We start from the raw sequence: 20,642 nt of genomic DNA on the forward strand, positions 1-20,642 counted from the left end.
TTAAGTACTAGTACGTGTTCAATATAATAACCTGGTAAACATAAAGTGTTTTTCTGAGTTCTGTAAGCCATTCTATCAAATTATGGAACTCAAGATGGGGGGTCATGGAAACCCTAATTTATTCATTGAGAGGGAGTCTCTCTCCATGCCCCAGGCTGGGTGCAGTGGTGCGATCTTGGCTCACTGCAACTTCCACCTCCGAGGTTCAAGCGATTCTCCTGTCTCAGGAGAATCGAGAACTGCTCAGAGAACTGTTTTCTCTGGCTAGTTCTTCATTCAGACAATAGTTTCTCCTCCTGACAGTTTACATAGTTTCCCAGCCTTCATGAGTAAGGAACCATGTAAAGGTTCTGAGCCCTGAAACCAGACAATATATTTCTCTGCTACCTTTCACCTGAATCTTGCCTCCCAAGTAGCTGGGATTACAGGTGTGTGCCACCACGCCCAGCTAATTTCCCTATTTTTAGTAGAGATGGGGTTTTGCCATGCTGGCCAGGCTGATCTTGAACTTCTGACCTTAGATGATCCACCTGCCTTGGCCTGCAGAAATGCTGGGATTACAGCCATGAGCCACCAAGCTTGACCTGGAAACCCTAATTTATAGAAAGTTGGTCAGAAGCACAGGTCACAAGCTGAGACTTGTGGTTGATGTCTGAAGTGGGGGCAGTCTTGTGGGTCTTAACTCTCAATCTATAGGATCTGACTGAATGACTCTTCCTCAAAATACAAAGCTAGGGCTTTTGCATCCAGTTTCCAGGATAGCATTGTATGATCTTTGTATGGTTGGTTCTTTCTCATTATTCAGAAATCACTTCCTCAGCAAGGCCCTCCCTGAAGTTGTGTCCCATGCATCTACTGTCTTTTTTCATCAATGTACTTACTATTATCTATTCTTTTTGTTGTTTAATTTGTATGTTGTTTGTCCTATTCTACTTCAATGAGTATAGGGATCTTGTCTGTATCCTCCATGCCTAAAACAGTGCCTGGTGCGTATTATGTATTCAACATACATTCATTGAATGAATGAATGAATGAAATAAACCCAAACCTGCTAGACCTCAAAGCTCAGATAACTGTTTTCTCTGGCTTCATTCAGACAGTATTTTCTCCTCCTGACATTTTACAGTCTTCCGGCCTCCATGCGCAAGGAACCTCGTAAAGGTTCTGAGCCCTGAAACCAATCTATTTCCCTGTTACCTTTTGCCTGAATCTTGCCTGTATTTAGCAACCAGTAATAGAACACTGACCTTGTGCCCGGCGCTATGCTAAGTGCTGAACACATAGAGATGAATAAAGCACAGTTATTGAGCCTTTAGTAAAACATAATTTGACTACATTTCTTAGATTTCGCGTCGCAACGTTTTCAGCCTCTCAAACCACAGCGCCTACGCACAGAAGCTTCCGGAATCTCAGACCAGACACAACAACGCTACGCGCAGCCCTCGGCCCCGCCCACACTGCCTCGCCCCGCCCCAAGCCGGGCCTCGCTCCAGGGGCGGGGCCAACGGCGGCCACTCACGGCGCCCCACGGCCCGCAGCGGCAATGACGTAGGATTGGCGCACCGACCCGTTGCGGCTACGCCTCTGCAGTCGCACCGTGCCTTCCCTGCCAGCTCTGGCTGTGTCGTGGCGAAGCGTCGCGCGCTATCGCACCCGGCTTCGGCCCGCAGGCGCCTGGCAGCCCAGCGCCATCTTCTTTGAGCGCCATGGCGGCAGCCTGCGGGCCGGGAACGGCCGGGCATTGCTTGCTCCTCGGCTTGCATTTGTTTCTGCTGACCGCAGGCCCTGCTCTGGGCTGGAACAACCCTGGTGAGTGCTGTCGGGGCCCTCAGGCGCCTCGCTCGCCCTTTTCCGCCGCCGTCAGCGGGTGCGGGCGCCCCTGCGTTTCCTTGCGCCGTCTCCCCGGAGCCTGGGTTCCTGGATTTCCCATGTCTGACTTATTTGCTGTTCTTGCCCTCCCTGGTTCCGCTGCTCTTCCCGGGCGTCCTAGGAGGCGAGTAGAGATGGCTGGAGTGGGCGGGGCGGGACGGCTGGGGATTCCTTTCTCCTTGCCCCGGACTGCTGGAATTTGCCCACCGTCTTCTTTCTCATCTCTGAGTCTGACTGGAGAACTGGATACTCATCTGCGCATCTGCTTTGTTGTCATAGCTGTGTGATGTCACAGTGAACGGCTGTTGTCATGGCCGCCTGTTGCTATGGCCGGCCGTTGCCTGCCACTCGCGGTCTCTGAGTCACCTTTAGCGGACAGGGCTGCACACCTTACAGGTCTGTTAGCAGAAGCGCAGATTGCACTCCCCCCCACGCCCCAAGACGAAGTCTCGCACTGTCGCCCGGGCTGGAGTGCGGTGGCGTGATCTTGGCTCACTGCAATCTCCGCCTCTCGGGTTGAAGCGATTTTCTTGCCTCAGCCTCACGAGTAGCTGGGTTTACAGGTGCCCAACACCAAGCCCAGCTAATTTTTTCTATCTTTAGTAGAGACGAGGTTTCACTATGTTGGCCAGGCTGGTCTCGAACTCCTGACCTCGTGATCCGCTCGCCTCAGCCTCCCAAAGTGCTGGGATTACAGGCGTGAGCCACTGTGTTTTTATGAGAACCTCTGCCTCTTATTCTGACGATTGCAGTGAAGTACATCACGCGGCACCAGCTCTTCCCATTGGCTTTTACCATACACAAAAATTAAAAAAAATAATTTTCTCTCTCTCTCTCTCTTTTTTTTTTTTTTTGGTGATGGTACATGATAAGTGGGTTCTAGGGAAGAGGTTCTTATATGTTAGTATGGTATTAAAATTGTCTAAAGATTTTCATGGGATCAATGATATTCCGTGCAATTAATACGTATATGTCTACTTAGATACAGATTTTGACTTTTTCCTTTTAATAAATGATGCATGCTGTTAAATTGGAATTCTGTTAAAAAAATTAAAACGACATTTTTGGATTTCGGAGTAAAGATGGCATCGAAAGCATACTGCTTTTGTGATTTGGTGATTGGAAATGCCTACATTGCGAATTTAAGCAACAGGTTTATTTCTGTAATAGCCTATTTTATTCTTACATGCTGAAATGAGAGGGAAGGTGCTATACGCAAGCACATCACGTTGAGTAGCCATTTGATATGGATGTTTTATTACCAAAAAATAAAAAGCCAGGTTGTATTTACATGTCTTACGTTTTTCTTTTGTATTTCTACAAGTTGTATATAAGTGGGAGACTTCATCAGAATTACAGTTGAAAACCTAGAATGAAACATTAATTTGTTGAACTTTAAAATCAGTTCTTAAATAAATTTAAAAAGGAAGTTTAAAGTTGAGTCAGAGGAACTATAAAAAGAAGAACCAAATTTAAATTAAAGATGAACCACTTCCTGGTTTATCTATGCTATAAAACTATTGTTCTGGAACACAAAGCACCAAAATGTTTTGCAGAGTAAACTCGATTGTTTTATGTAAATTCTACTTCACTTTAAGTTTACTTTGAGGAACTGTTTTATGAAGGTACTTTATCGAGATACCCTTTATTAAGTCCTTTACTAAAGCATTAATCAACAACCTAATTTATCTTTTGTTTGACTTGGATGCCCTTACTTTAGCTAACATTGAGCAGTAATTGGTCTGGAAAAAAAAATTAGCACCATTCTAAAGAGATAACCAAAGAATTTTCAAAATTCTTTATTGAATGTAATCTTATATTAAGTCACTCCTCAGAGTGTTGGGAACAAAACAGTGTCTTACCCCCAAGGACTTTACCTCTCCTGGGGAGAAATAGACAATAAACCGATGAACATGTAAATAACATGTTATATTGTGAAAAGTGGTATGCACCGTGAATGATAAAACAGGATAAGGAGGACATGGTGTGCAGGCAAAAGTGGAGACTTAAAAAATATACATTGGGCCGGTCGCGGTGGCTCACGCCTGTAATCCCAGCACTTTGGGAGGCCGAGGCGGGTGGATCACGAGGTCAAGAGATCGAGACCATCCTGGTCAACATGGTGAAACCCTGTCTCTACTAAAAATACAAAAAATTAGCTGGGCATGATGGCACGTGCCTGTAATCCCAGCTACTCAGGAGGCTGAGGCAGGAGAATTGCCTGAACCCAGGAGGTGGAGGTTGCGGTGAGTCGAGATTGCACCATTGCACTCCAGCCTGGGTAACAAAAGCTAAACTCTGTCTCAAAAAAAAAAAAATAATTTTATATATATATATATATATATATATATATATATATACTGATCAGAAAAGAAATCACTGTTAGGGTGACATTTGACTAGGAACCTAAAGTGGGGAGGAGGAGTAAATGACCTGAAATTGCTTATATCTTTAAAGACTCATTTGGGCTGCTCTGTGGAAAACAAACCAAAGAGGGTAGGAGGGAAGCAGGGAAACCAGTGAATGAATATATATTAATATCTGTTTTAATATTGTACAGTAAGTTCTGAGAGTGGTGACCGCTTGGACCAGGGGAGGAGCAGTGGAGTTGGTTAGAGTAGCTGGATTCTCTTGTCACCTGTTTTGAAGGTGGAGCTAACATGATATTCTGATGAATTCGATGTAGGAGTGAGAGGAAAGATGAGAAATCCAAGGTTTTTGGCTTGAGCAACTAGAAGCATGGAGTTACCATTTCCTGAGATGTGGAAGACTGTGAGATGATCAGGTTTGGGGGAGTTTGGTTTTGTTTATCTCGTTTGAGACCAGCCATAGATTTTGATTTATGAGTCTGGAGTTCAGAGAGCTCCTGTGTCCCTTGACTGATGTAACTAGTGGGGTGTGGTTGTTAGCATTTTGTTTTCAGACCTTAAGGATCTCTAGGGAAGAAAGATGCTATAGGGCTTTGGTCATGCTATTCCATCTTAAAACTTTCAGTAATATTTATCGTACCTAATCACCTGTTATGCTTCAAGTACTCTGCCAGATAATATTAATAAATTGTATCTAAGCTTCACAACCAATTTCAAGGTTGATAATGTTTTAATTTTGTAGATGAGGAAACTTGTACACAGGTAAATTAAGTGCCTTGGCCAAAGTCATAGCCAGATAATGACACCAACTTAGTTCAGTGTTCTTTGCATTATTGCAACTCTGTTACAATAAATTCAGTTTATTTCTGTTATTTATTTGATTAATACAGTCTGATTTTTAGACCATTGAACATTTTCATGGTCTTATTTTTTATGTATGAGGAGGCAGTAGTTTGTGTTTAATATAGCGTAGTTTATTTTAATATAGTTCTTGGAAATTTTTGATCCTTCGGCCATGTGGAATTAAGTTTTTATATAGCTTTAGGTGGATTTTCTTGTGGCTGCATAGTCAATTACGCTAGTGCTATTTATTAAAGAAGACATATTTTATCTATTAAATTAAAAAGACCGCTTTATCTCACTGAATTCCCACATGTATCTCGATTTATTTCTAAGCTTTCTTTTGTTTCACAATTTCTTTGTCTCTGTTCCCATTCTCTACTATTTTGATTATATATATATATATATATATTTTTTTTTGAGATGGGGTTTCACTCTTGTTGCCCAGGCTGGAGTGCGGTGGCACTATCTCAGCTCACTGAAACCTGCGCCTCCCATTTTTTTTTTTTTTGAGACAGAACTCTTGTGCTCAGGCTGGAGTGCAATGGCACAATCTTGGCTCACTGCAACCTCCGCCTTCCAGGTTCAAGCAGTTCTCCTGCCTCAGCCTCCTAAGTAGCTGGGATTACAGGCATGTGCTACCATGCCTGGCTAATTTTGTATTTTTAGTAGAGATGGGGTTTTGCCATGTTGGCCAGGCTGGTCTCGAACTCTTGACCTCTGGTGATCCACCTGCCTCAGCCTTCCAAAGTGCTGGGATTACAGGTATGAGCCATCATGCCCAGTTTAGAAATACGTATTTGCACATGAATGCCAGACATAATTTTATTATTTTGACTCTTCCTTTTAAAATCTGTCAGTATGTTTAAAATTTTTTAGTTTGTGAAATTTAGTTTTACTTTTTAAAATTGTGAAATATTTAAAGTATTTAAATATACAGAAGTATACAATGAACATACATGTAGTCATCACCCAGTTTTTTTAAATCTTCACATTCTACTATATTTGCTACAAATTCCCCACTCCCACTAATAAAACATTAGGAATAGAGCTTAGAGATACTGATTTGAATTTGGTGTTTAATCCTTCTCATACATGTTTTCATGTTGTTACTATATATGTATATAGATGTTAACTGTATGTAGTACTGTTTTGCCTTTTTTAAAAAGGTTTGTGTGAAGCTATCATGTGAAACATCCTGCAACTTGTATTTTGTTTAAAATATTTTTGCCATCTAGTTTGATACATGAATTCTAGTTCACTAATTTTAACTGCTGTGGAATATTCTACTGCAATAGGTTAGAATTTATTAATCTCTTCACCTGTTGATGGACATTTAAATCATTAAATGTACTTCAGGAACATGCTTATATTTTTTGCTATTTTGATTAACCACTATTATTACTACATAGTACAGTGTTTCAAGTTAATGAACTTTTTGTTCTTTTGATTTAGCAAAAATGATGTACCACTTGTGCTATAGAAGCATCTGGCCTGAAATGCAGAGAGATCTTAAAAGTGTGACCTTCTGAACTTTCTGCAGAAGGCCTGAATGTTGTTGGGATAGCTTTGAGAGAGGGATTTATCCTCTCTTTCTTAGCCATCCTCAGAAGGCTAGAAAGACATTTCCTATGATGAGAGTTTTGTTAGGATGAACCTTTCTCTGACACGATATTTACTTTGTGTTCCTCTGTTTTCTTGCTGTTTCAGACAGAATGTTGCTGCGGGATGTAAAAGCTCTTACCCTTCACTATGACCGCTATACCACCTCCCGCAGGCTGGATCCCATCCCACAGTTGAAATGTGTTGGAGGCACAGCTGGTTGTGATTCTTACACCCCAAAAGTCATACAGTGTCAGAACAAAGGCTGGGATGGGTATGATGTACAGGTAATATCCACTACAGTGATGGCAGTCTAAATGGGGTTTTTATTCAGTAAATTGTTTATTGGGACATTACTCGGTATTTTGGGGGAGCACATACGGAAGCTGGAGATCAGCCTAAAATATGTAATTAAATCAGTCACTCTTCCTGTGGAAGAAAGGGCCTCCAAGAGAAATGAACCTATTTTAAAGCCTGAAAATGCTCATTGCAGTTTTTGTACTGTGACCTCCTTCTAAGACATTTGTAAATTTCCACAACTTTTTAGATACTTGAGGGTGAGGCATAGGGGATCTTTTAATGGTTGTTAATTCCCTGTCATTACTCAAAGAATACCAACCTACCCTTAAGACAAAGTTAAGATAATTAGGAATTATAGATCGTAAATAGTAGGGGTTCATATATCTCTATTGTGCTTCTAACAGTTGATTTTAAAATTGTCGTAGAACTGAGGGTGGTTACTTCTGAATGGAAGCATTTCAGCAAGTTTTATTTATTGCCTTTGGGACGCTGGTGTTTTGTACATGGAGCAGAGCATCTCCTTGAAGTTCTAAAACTGAATATGCTTTACATACAGAATAGATTTTATTAAATGAATTCAGTTTAAATCACTAGTTACATATTTCTACTTTGTATTCTGACTGCTTTCAAAAGGGATTTAAGATGATTGCTCACAAGGCAAGAAACTTGTGTTGACAATTTCCCCTCTCCATCAGAATGATATTCTTGTTTGATGCAACCTTTATGCATGGTCTTTGCAATTCAGAGAGGAAGTTGATGTGTACTGGGTGATACTTCACAATATTTTCCCCCAGTACAGCTAAGTTGAATCATAGAATCCTCTGGGTTATTGCAGAAGTCTCACTCCCACTTTACTTGCTACTTTTACAGTCTTGATGGAAAAAAAGGCAGTAATGGTGATGTCATTCATTAAACATGTATTAATTGCAATATACAAAAATGAGTAAGGTAGAATAAAGAAACTCTCTTACTAGTAGAAGAGGTAAGATAAGCACTCAGATTACATGTAGGTTCCAAGACAAAATTATAAAGTCGCATCTCGTTGGAGCCATTGGGACTTAAAGGAGGAGGTATTTGTGCTGTGTTAGGAAGGAATAATAAAATTTTTATTTTTTTTATTTTTTATTTTTGCAAGCCTACCTGAATGAAGGAATAATAAAATTTTTAGAGAGAAAGGGCTAGAGAAGGGAATAGCATGAGCAAAGAAGTATTGAGGATATCATACATTGGCTTATGTTTAGTAGCAGGAGAGAGGCTGGTTAGTAGAAGGAGAGAGACTCCTATTCCAAGAGTTGAGATTTAAATAAAGTACTTAGAAGCTACCTAGTAGTATGTACGGTTAAGGAAATGGTAGTTAACACTGAAATATCAATATAGGTTTAGCTTGTTTTATTTACCTGTCAACAAACTTATAAATCTTCCTCTAAATAAAATTATTTAAAAAATACTGTAGTAACAGCAACAGCAACAAAAGAAAAACTGCATCTTACCCAAATGAAAAACTTTTGGCCATCAAAGGACATTATCAAGAAAGTGAAAAGACAACCTACAGAATGGGAGGAAACTTAGCAAATCATAACTGATGAGGGACTTATAGCTAGAATATAAAAGAACTCTTACAACTCAATAAGAAAACAACCAAGTTAAAAATGGCAGAGCATCTGAACAAAGAAGATAAATAACGGATAAGCACATGAAAAATGTTCCTCATTATTAGCCATTAGAGAAATACAAATCAAAACCACAATAAGCTACCACTTCACACTCAGTAGGATGACTATAATAAAAAAGATAAAAAGGCTGGTGAGGATGTAGAGAAATTGGAACCCTTATACACTGCTGCTGGGAATGTGAAATGGTCCAGCTGCTTTGGAAAACTGGGAATTCCTCAAAAGTTTAAACATAGACTTATCACGTATGCCTCAGTCATTCTACTCTATGGAATACACCCAAGAGAATTGAAAACACATGTCCACACAAAAACTTTTATACTAATGTTTATAGCAGCATTATTCATAATAGCCAAAAGGTAGAAACAATTCAAATGTCCATTACTAATGAATGATAAATAAAATGTGGTATATCCATGCAAAGAAATATTATTTAGCCATGAAAAAGAGTAAAATACTAATACATGCTGCAACGTGGATGAATCTGGAAAATATTATGCTAAGTGAAAGAAGCCAGTCACAAAAGACCACATATTGTATTATTATAGTCCTGTGAACTGTCCAGTTAGGGAAATCCATATAGACAGAAAGTTGGCAGGGCATGGGCGCTGTGGCTTATGCCTGTAATCCCAGCACTTTGGGAAGCCAGGATGGGCAGATTATGAGGTCAGGAGTTCAAGACCAGCCTCTATATGGTGAAACCCTGTCTCTACTAAAAATACAAAAAATAGCTGGGCACGGTGGCATGCCCCTGTAGTCTCAGCTACTCAGGAGGTTGAGGCAGGAGAATCGCTTGAACCCAGTGGGCAGAGGTTGCAGTGAGCCAAGGTTGTGCCACTGCACTCCAGCCTGGGTAACAGAGTGAGACTCTGTCTTACAGAAAAAAAAAAAAAAAAAATCCTTGAATCCTCCAAAGTGGTAAAGATTAACCAACTCTTAAAAAAAAAAAGTTGGTTGGGAGGAGTCCAGGGGGAGAATGGAGAGTGACTGTTAATGGGTATAAGATTTCTTCAGGGTGATGAAGATATTCTAAAATTGATTGTGATGATGGTAGCACAACTGTGAATATACTAAAACCATTGAAGTGGGTGAATTGTATGAATTACATTTCAATACGGCTGTTATAAATAAAGTAAAATAGTGTATCTGAACTTTGAAAGAGGAAAATAATTTGTACAAAAATTTGCAGAAGGGCAACAGAACCAATTAAATCTACTTTAGTTGTGTCTTTTTTTTAAGACTGAGTCTCACTCTATCGCCCAGGCTGGAGTGCAGTGGCACAATCTCAGCTTACTGCGGCCTCCACCTCCTGGGTTCAAGTGATTCTCCTGCCTCAGCCTCTCTCTTTGAAGTAGTGGGGATTACAGGCATATGCCACCACACCCAGCTAATTTTTGTATTTTTAGTAGAGATGGGGTTTCACCATTTGGCCAGGCTAGTCTTGAACTCCTGACCTCAGATGATCCACTGACTGCGGCCTCCCAAAGTGCTGGGATTACAAGTGTGAGCCACCATACCCGGCGTTGAGCTTGTATCTTAAGAGTTAAAGAAGCATATTGCTTTTTCAGTGCAACATATAGAATATAGACCAAACGGGCATGTATTTTTTTAAGGTGGATATTTTTGGGGCTAGCCTGGATTCTTTTTGCATTTTTCTAACTATCTCTAAAAATACTAGAGAATTACATATAATTGGGCCCTGGAAAGTTAGTCCATGGTTTTATATAAAATTAGTGTAGAAAGGTTTTTTTCTCAGAAGGTTATATAATATCTCTGTTGCTTTGTGTAGCTACCAGACGTTCATATATGATACTGTTTTGAGCCTTAACATCTTTTAAGAAATCTGTGTTTTTAAAGAAAGCATCTTCAACAACAGTGGCAAGAAATTGACATTTTGACAGTTTGCTTAAATTTTATAAATTATAGAATACTTAATATGTTCAGATGGATATATAACATATGTAAAGAATAAAGAATAGTAATAAAACGAACACTCATGTACACACTATCCAGCGTAAGAAGTAGAACACAGATATGCCCCTTATTTTCTGTCCCCCCAAACACGAATACTTACTGTCCTGAATTTTGTGGATCATTCCATTGCTTCATTTTGCAATTTTATGACAGATATATAGCCCAAGTAACATATATTAAATGAAAAAAATGTTTGTTTCTAATAGTCTGTTTCTATTTTTCTTCATAGTGGGAATGTAAGACCGACTTAGATATTGCGTACAAATTTGGAAAAACTGTGGTGAGCTGTGAAGGCTATGAGTCCTCTGAAGACCAGTATGTACTAAGAGGTTCCTGTGGCTTGGAGTATAATTTAGATTATACGGAACTTGGCCTGAAGAAACTGAAGGAGTCTGGAAAGCAGCATGGCTTTGCCTCTTTCTCTGATTATTATCATAAGTGGTACTCGGCAGATTCCTGTAACATGAGTGGATTGATTACCATTGTGGTGCTCCTCGGGATCGCCTTTGTAGTCTATAAGCTGTTCCTGAGTGATGGGCAGTATTCTCCTCCACCATATTCTGATTATCCAACATTTTCCCCCCGTTACCAGAGATTCACCAATCCATCAGGACCTCCTCCCCCAGGCTTTAAGTCTGAGTTTACAGGTATGTTTCCCTTGCAGTGGCTATAAGAAGGGTCAGTGTGAGGTTAGCGTATCCTGTGCTTGGTTCCGAAATAGAAAATGGTTGCATTGGGAAACCAAAGAAGATTTGTCATCTCTTTTTTCTTTTCTTTTTTTTTTTTTTTCTGAGATGGCGTTTCGCTCTTGTTGCCCAGGCTGGAGTGCCATGGCGCGATCTTGGCTCACTGCAACCTCCATCTCCTGGGTTCAGGCAATTCTCCTGCGTCAGCCTCCTGAGTAGCTGGGATTATAGGCACGCGCCACCATGCCCAGCTAATTTATATTTTTAGTAGAGACAGGGTTTCACCATGTTGACCAGGATGGTCTTGGATCTCTTGACCTCGTGATCCACCTGCCTTGGCCTCCCAAAGTGCTGGGATTACAGGTGTGAGCCACTGCACCTGGCTGTCTTCTCATTTTGTTTTTTACTTTCAACTTCTTTTTCCTCTTCTGTTCTGCTTTTCTTCCAAGGTATGTTGTGATTGCAATGTTAAGAATGCCTGATTGGCCAGGCACAGTGGCTCACGCCTGTAATTCCACCACTTTAGGAGGCTGAGGTGGGCAGATCACTTGAGGTCAGGAGTTTGAGACCAGTCTGACCAAGATAGTGAAATCCAGTGTCTAGTAAAAATACAAAAATTAGGTGGGTGTTGTGGTAGGCACCTGTAATTCCAGCTGCTTCGGAGGCTGAGTCATGAGAATCACTTGAACCCAAGAGGCGGTGGTTGCAGTCAGCCGAGATTGCATCCGAGACCCTGTCTCAAAAAAAAAAAAAAAAAAAAAGAATGCTTTTGGTAATAAACATTTGCCCTGACCACTGTCTTAGACTGTACACAAAAATTAATTCTTTAAGTATTATAGATCTCAATGTAAAAGGTAAAACAATTAAAGTTTCCAGAATAAAACATAGAAGAATATTTGTTATGACCTTAGGATAGGTAAAGATTTCTTAAACAGAACATAAAAAGTACCAGCCATAAGGGACTCCATGTTTGGATCCCCTTCCATGAATACTCTTGTGCTCGTGGAAGCTGTTTTTCTCTATCCTGGATTTCCCCTCTGAAGTCCCCTTCGATGAACACTCCCTTCGCGGAAGCCTGTCTTCCTCTCCCAAACTCCATCTCTTTCTATTCCCTTCCACTCAGTATGGAAGCTGCTTTCCTCTCCTGGATTCCATCTTTCTGGATTCTCTGATTCAATGTGAGAGTTAGCTGTTTCTTTCTCTCTTCTTCTCCTGCTTCTCTCTCTCTCTAAATAAATCACTTTATACAACCAAAAAAAAAAAAAAAAAAGTACTAGCCATGAAAGAAAACATGGGTAAATTAGACTTTATTTAAATTAAGAACATCTAATCATCAAAAGGCACTATTAGGAGAGTGAAAAGGCAAGCCTCAGACTGGGAAAAATTTGCAAAACGTATTTCTTGCATATATATATCTAGAATATAAAATGAACTCCCAGGGAGACAAGCCCTCCAAAGAGGACTTGAATGGCCATTTTATAATAAGAGAAGACGTCTACATCAGCAGTCCCCAACCTTTTTGGCACCAGGGACTGGTTTTGTGGAAGACAATTTTTCCATGGGCTGTAGGGGTTAGAGGGGTGGGGAGAGAAAGTTTTGGGATTATTTAAACATATTACATTTACTGTACACTTTATTTCTGTTATTATTACATTGTAATATATAATTAACAGCTCACTGTAATGTACAATCAGTGGGAGCCCTGAGCTTGTTTTCTTGCAACTGTACAGTCCCATCTAGGGGTGATGGGAGACAGTGACAGATCATCAGACCTTAGATTCTCATAAGGAGCATGCAACCTAGATCCCTCACATGTGCAGTTCACAGTAGGTTTTGCGTTCCTATGAGAATCTAATGCTGCTGCTGATCTGACAGGAGGTGGAGCTCAGGTAGTAATGCAAGTGATGGGGAGTGGCGTTAAATACAGATGAAGCTTCAGTCGCTTGCCTGCTGCTCACCTCCTGCTCTGTGGCCCAGTTCCTAACATGCCACGGACCAGTACTGGGGTCCCCAATCCATGATTTATATGGTCAATAAAAATAAGAAAAGGTGCTCAGCATCATTAGTCTTCAGAGAAATGCAGATTAAAACCACAGATTATTTTTAGCCACCAGATGACCAATAATGGCTAATATTAAAAAGACAGAGTACCAGGTATGGGCAAGGATGTAGAGTGACTGGAACTTTCATACTTTGCTGGTAGGAGTTAAAATGGTAAAACACTTTGGAAAACTGTCAGTATCTACTAACCCCAACATACGCCTACACTGTGACCAGCAATTCTATTCCTACGTAAATACCTAGGAGAAGTGAATGCATGGGGTACCAAGAAACATGCACAGGAATGTTCATAACAGTTTGATTTAAAACAGCCAAAAAATTGAGGTAGAATATCTGTAAATATTAGAATGGGACTGTGTTTTTCACACAGTGGAAGACACATGAGTTAAGAAAGAAACTGAGGCCGGGTGTGGTGGCTCACGCCTGTAATCCCAGCACTTTGGGAGGCCAAGATGGGCGGGTCACGAGGTCAGGAGATCAAGACCATCCTGGCCAACATGGTGAAACCCCATCTCTACTAAAAATACAAAAATTAGCTGGGTGTGGTGGTGCTTGCCTGTAATCTCAGCTACTGGGGAGGCTGTGGCAGGAGAATCGCTTGAACCCGGGAGGCAGAGATTGCAGTGAGCAGGATGGTGCCACTGCACTCCAGCCTGGTGACGGAGTGAAACTCTATCTCAAAAAAAAAAAAAAAAAAAAAAAAACTGATACATGCAATAGTAGGATTGACTCCCATAGACATAATGATGTGCCAGACACAGAATACATACTGTGTGATCCTGTTTAGAAAACGTTACGAATGGACAGAACTAAAGTATGGTAAGAGAAGTCAGAGTAGTGCTGATCTCTGACACAGATGTGAATCGATTAGTTGTTGTCATGAGGGAGCCTTCTGGGGTGCCAGAAATGGTTTATTGGTGTGGGTGGTGGTTACATGGATGGGTACATATGTACAAATTTATTGTGCCATACATGTAAGATTAGCACACTTTCCTATATATATGATATACATCAAATAAAACTTCCTCTGAGTAAAAGATACTCTTTAGGTCCCTTTTCGCTCTGACTTCCCAGCTGACACAAATAAATATCTGGCTGCCTCCTCTTGGATTCCTTGGTTAGAGACTGAGGCACAGCTTTCATCTGAAGCTCTTAGAGACTCCACTTGAGTTCACAATGCAGAGAGAAAGTAATTCTGAAAAGTGGGGTCATTTTCTAGTAGCTGATCTTGAGCAGGGCAGATGTAATTTAATAGCAAGACCCTCCCCAGTACCAAAATAACCCTCTCCTCCCATGTCTGTAGGAAATGATCTCCTTCATTATAAACCAGTATTTTACAAATACCTTTCTGAATACAACTTGTAATAACTTGATGCCTGAGTATTATTAATAAATGGTTCAGGACAGATGAAATAATTGAAATGTTATGTTACTTTGCTTTTGTAGACTATGTCATGTTTAAGTGAAGATACATAATAACTCATTTTTATTTTAAGGACCACAGAATACTGGCCGTGGTGCAACTTCTGGTTTTGGCAGTGCTTTTGCAGGACAACAAGGATACGAAAATTCAGGACCAGGGTTCTGGACTGGCTTGGGAACTGGTGGATTACTAGGATATTTGTTTGGCAGCAATAGGTAAGCTTTTTGCATTGATCTCACTTGCTCTTGAATTCAACTTTTTAAAGAGGCTTCTTTGTTTTGCTTACAATTTAACTGCATTTAGTTTTGCTAAGGAAAATAAATTGGTGACATTAGCCTACTAAATAAGATTCTCTGGGAAGGGGGAAGGTACACTGTACGTGAATTGATCAGTATTGTATATGCTATTTTCTTTCACTGTGTTTCTTCCTATGTCATCCTCATAGATACTATGAAATGAGAAAAAGACTATTTAGTTTACCTGAGAAAATGAGAAGGCAGGAAAGAATATAACATTTGGGGAACAGTTAGTCTTGTTTGGTAGAAGAATGATAAAAGTAAGGCTGGAAAGAGCTTGGGGCCAGATTTTGGAATATGAAGTATTAATGGTAGTTAAGTTTAGATTTTATTTCAGTGCAAATTCAGAAAGAAAGAGCATTGACTCCCTGTCACTTTTCCCCTATAGCAATGACCATAATAATGGCAGAAATATAAAACAGTTTTAAATTTCATGTTAACTCTGCTATATCAGAACATTCAGGAAAAAATAATTGACATTTTTTTCTGACAGTTTAGGAACAGGAAGGTACTTAAAAATTATAGCTACAAGAAAAATGCCTAACCTGCTTTTATGCATTTAAAGAGCGGCAGCACCCTTCTCAGACTCGTGGTACTACCCGTCCTATCCTCCCTCCTACTCTGGCACATGGAATAGTCGGGCTTACTCACCCCTTCGTGGAGGCTCGGGCAGCTATTCGGCATGTTCAAATTCAGACACGAAAACTAGAACTGCATCAGGTAAGAGTGCAAATATACAAGTTTCTTTTACATAGCAGTAAAGTAGAGAAATAGTTTGGGAACTTTAGAAGATGATTATCTATATAGCAACCATTATTTTTATTTGGTGTACTCACCAAAATTTTAATAGCACAATTAACTGACATACCACGTCTAAACATTCTTTAAAAATCAAACAGGGATTTGATTTAGGCTTAGTTCTACCACCAACCAAAGTTTTAACTTGAACCTTTTTGGATGGTAGCTTCCACATATATTTAATTTTGTGATCTCTAGGGATCCTTTAAGTTCTAAACTAGAATTTTTTTTTTTTTTTTTTTTTGAGACGGAGTTTTTGCTCGTTACCCAGGCTGGAGTGCAATGGCGCGATCTCGGCTCACCGCAACCTCCGCCTCCCGGGTTCAGGCAATTCTCCTGCCTCAGCCTCCTGAGTAGCTGGGATTACAGGCACGCGCCACCATGCCCAGCTAATTTTTTGTATTAGTAGAGACGGGGTTTCACCATGTTGACCAGGATGGTCTCGAGCTCTTGACCTCGTGATCCACCCGCCTCGGCCTCCCAAAGTGCTGGGATTACAGGCTTGAGCCACCGCACCCGGCCTTAAACTAGAATTTTTTAAGTAGAAGCTTAAACTTAAAATTTCAGTAACATTCAAAAAAGATACTGAGGTATACATTAAAAAATTTTCAAAAGTATGATTATAATGTTTACTGGAATTGTTTGCCGGGTTCTGGGACACGAGGTGCAGGGGAGGTTTAGCTCACTCCCTGGTGGGCTCCAGGTTCTTGGTCTCTCACCCAAGAATGGGAAAGGGGGACCATGCCGGGCATGGTGCGTTTGCAAGTAAATATCGGACCCCAAAGAGTTTTTGCAGAAAGTGATTTATTTAGACAAAGAAAGAGAAAAAGGAGAGAGAAGATGAGAGAGAGAGAGCTTCCACAAAGATTGTGGAAGGGGGCCCAAATATGGAATCTTCCTTGATGTGGGGGACAGGGACTTTTAACCAGGGAGGAATTCCCTCCCTCTCCAAGCCCTTTGACCTATGAAAGGAGTTCCTTCAAACTTCCACTAGAGTGATTGATCTTTGATTCTTCCCACTCGTGCGAAAATTTAAACAAAGACCCTTAATTCCCGAATGGAGAGGGTGGGCATGGTGCTGGGAAGAATCTTGCCTTTGAAACTACGCCCCCTTGTGGACCCGGGAAGAGAATACATTCCCTCGGAATGGCTCAGAGGATATTTTATAAAAAGCAAGGATACAAAAAACAAAGTAATAGCTGGATTAAATATCAAGCCTAACTGCCAGAGAATGGGAGCTGCTGGGTAAAAAGGCCATGAGAGATTGCTGTGGAGTAGATTTGTCTTTCAGGAGAAGTAAGTTATAGAACAATGACTTAATTCTTGAAATTGATAGAAAAATATATTTAAATAAGTTTTAAAATGTGAGTAGAATTCTCATAATGCTGGTTTGGATATAAATTGATACATTCAATTAACAAAACTGGTACTACCTACTAAAATTGAACCTATGCATACCTAGGACACAGCAGTTTGCTCTCAGATATATAGCCACAGAAATACATACACCTGTATGCTGGCAGATAAGCACAAGAATGTTCATAGCATCCTTATTCATAATTGCCTGCAACTGGAAACAGCCACATTTCCATCAGCAGTAAAATGGATGAATAAATCGAGTTATGTTTGCTGTATGCAGTGGGTTACTGTGCAACTAAGAAAATAAGCAGTTGTGTGCAGAAAATACCAAATATAAAGAAGCCAGACACAAAATAATATATACACTATGATGATAGCAGTTATATTTTATAAAATACACATTCAAAAACAAGCAAAACTATGGTGTTAAGAGTATGAGACAGTGCGTACTTTTGGGGATAAAAAAAGGAGTTAGGAGAATATGTAAAAATATGGCTAAGGCTGGGTGCAGTGGCTCATGCCTGTAATTCCAGCACTTTGGGAAGCTGAGGCAGGTGGATCACCTGAGGTCAGGAGTTTGAGACCAGCCTGACCAACATGGTGAAACCCCGTCTCTACCAAAAGTACAAAAATTAGCTGGGTGTGGTGGCATAATCCCAGCTACTTGGGAGGCTGAGGCAGGAGAATCACTTGAACCTGGGAGGTGGAGGTCGCAGTGAGCCGAGATCGTGCCATTGCACTCCAGCCTGGGCAGTGAGCAAAATTCTGTCATACATATATTAGACTAGGTAAGACATTATGACAGAAGAAAACTCATTCTCAATGGAAAGAAGACTTCCAAAAAATCTTGACAGTCAACTAGAAATGTATGGGAATTACATGGAAGAAAATAATAAAAACCAAAATCTAAACCTGAAAAAAATTGAGAGACTTTCCAGATAGGAAGACTTGTCATCCTGTAGCGCACGTGTCTGTGTGTGTGTGTGTGTGTGTGTGTGTGTGTGTGTACGCACGCATGCACGGTGTGTACGTAATGCTTAACCATCTAAAGTCCATATCCCTCCCCACATGTGTCTCTTACCACTGGAGTTGTGAGAGGTCGCAGGGCATGGCTTAAGCGCCATTGGCCTCTGTCTTTTTGGCTTAGACTTTGAGTATTGCCTGTACCATAGTGGCCCCACTATAGAATGCGTCTTCTTCTTTGGAGTCCTGTCGTTCCCAGCAAGCATGTGTGAGTGTAGTAGGCTCGCTGATTGGGAAGGCTGCTGTGGGAGGCGATGCACTGTCCTGCTCAGCCCTGTTCCACCTAGTGGCTCACTCTTTCATTCCCTCCTGTCTCTCTCATTAATTTGCTAACAATAAACATGTATGACTCTTGTAATTTTATAAGCAATTCGAATGCATTTTAAAAAACTAATGTAAATTTTACCCCTCTCATTCTAGGATATGGTGGTACCAGGAGACGATAAAGTAGAAAGTTGGAGTCAATCATTGGATGCCGAAATTTCGGATTTTTCATCACTTTCTCTTTAGAAAAAGTGCTGCCTGTTAACAATTGGGAAAAGGGAATATTCAAAAGTTGTGTGGTGTTTTGTCCTGTATAGCTTTTTGTATTCTATTATTTGAGGCTGAAAGTTCATATGTGACAAAATACTTATGTGCTGTATGTCAGTGTAACATGCAGATGTATATTGCAGTTTTTGAAAGTGATCATTACTGTGGAATGCTAAAAATACATTAATTTCTAAAACCTGTGATGCCCTAAGAAGCATTAAGAATGAAGGCATTGTACTAATAAAAACTAAGTACAGAAAATTTCAGTCTTAGGTGGTTGTAGCTGATGAGTTATTACCTCATAGAGACTCTAATATTCTATTTGGTATTATATTATTTGTTGTTTGCTATTCTTCAAACATTTAAATCAAGCTTTGGATGAATTATACTAATTTGTGAGTTCTGATCACTTTTGAGCTCTGAGGCTTTGAATCATTCAGTGGTGGTGATGGCCTTCTGGTAAGTGAATGTTACCTTCTGTGGGAAAAGGTAGAAAATAAGCATCTAGACTGTGTGCTGGCAAAAATGCTTGAAACCTCTATATTTCTTCAGTTTATAAGAGGTAAAGGTCAAATTTTTCAACAAAAGTCTTTTAATAACAAAAGCATGCATTTCTCTGTGGAATCTCAAATATTGTTGTAATAGTCTGTTTCAATCTTAAAAATAAAAACAAACAAGGGGTTTAATCTCATTCTTTCTACTAGCCTTGGCACAAAAAAATGTTACTTTTTTTTTTAAACCCTTTTTCCCAGGGGGGACAGTCCATGCAGAAGTTCTGCATCCCTAAATAATAATTTTACGTGGTAGTCATACCTTAGTCTTTCAGTAAATGTTTTCAAAAAGTAATTTAGAAATGTTGTGAAAGCCTCTGCCAAAAAATTGCTTTTTTTTTTTTAAATTAAATCTCCAAGCCTCCCAACCCATCAGAGATTTAGTTAAGCTTTGTAACCTGAAAGCCCAGTTTTATATATTATGTGTTTAATGAGTTTTGCCATTAAAAACTGCAGTTACTTTTGTACCAACCAATAGGAACCAATTTAAAACAGACAAACCCTTATTAGGACTTTAAAATGTGACTTAGGGGGTAGTTGCAAGGGTACTGTGAATAGGACTATTCTTTTCATCAGTAAAACAGTAGAAATTTTAACTTACAGAGGAAACACAGCTTTGCTTTATGTCTGTTCCACTAAATCCTTACCCCATTTCTCCTTAGAAGGATATGGAGTAAAGGAGAATTTCGTTTTTTGCCTTTTTTTTGAGACAGAGTCTCACTCTGTCTTCCAGGCTGGAGAGGTGGAATCTGGGCTCACTGCAACCTCTGCCTCCCAAGTTCAAGCGATTATCCTGCCTCAGCTTCCCGAGTAGCTGGGATTACAGGCGCCTGCCACCATACCCAGCTAATTTTTGTATTTTTAGTAGAGACAGGGTTTCACCATGTTGGGCACCTCAGGTGATCCGCCCGCCTCAGCTTCCCAAAATGTTGGGATTACAGGTGTGAGCCACTGTGCCAGCTAGTTTGGTACCTTTTTCTCTGTTGGGTTTTAGTATATTATTTGCTGCAGGAGTTGATAATCTTGTCTTATATATGTTTTACTTGGAAAGCAAAGTAAAAAAACCTAATACTGCCATAGATTGGGCCACGACAGTGATCTGAATATCAAATTGGATATTCTTAAAACAGTATGCTCAAGATTATTGTTGAACATAGTACTGCAGATCATTGGGATCGTAAGAAAATAATGAGTTAATGTAAAGAGAGTAGACTCTTCCTCCTGTACGAGATAGCTTTTTTAAAAAAGAATTGACTAATTGGTGGCTTTCAAGCTACTCTGGGGAGCCCT

At 40.1% G+C, this 20,642-nt stretch overlaps 1 protein-coding gene across 1 annotated transcript; it reads left to right on the plus strand.

Annotated features, from left to right (window-relative positions):
• The first annotated feature begins 1,596 nt into the window (after window positions 1-1,596).
• SARAF (store-operated calcium entry associated regulatory factor) lies at window positions 1,597-19,482 on the plus strand. Its single transcript, XM_012468770.3, has 6 exons — window positions 1,597-1,809; window positions 6,789-6,967; window positions 10,854-11,271; window positions 14,868-15,009; window positions 15,656-15,810; window positions 18,691-19,482. The coding sequence occupies exons 1-6, from the start codon at window positions 1,707-1,709 to the stop codon at window positions 18,714-18,716; spliced, it is 1,023 nt and encodes a 340-aa protein (XP_012324193.1). The 5' UTR covers window positions 1,597-1,706; the 3' UTR covers window positions 18,717-19,482.
• Window positions 19,483-20,642: the final 1,160 nt, after the last annotated feature.

This window comes from Aotus nancymaae, unplaced genomic scaffold, assembly GCF_030222135.1.
Source record: "Aotus nancymaae isolate 86718 unplaced genomic scaffold, 86718_ANA_hifiasm-v0.15.2.pri h1tg000079l, whole genome shotgun sequence".
Classification (NCBI taxonomy): domain Eukaryota; kingdom Metazoa; phylum Chordata; class Mammalia; order Primates; family Aotidae; genus Aotus; species Aotus nancymaae.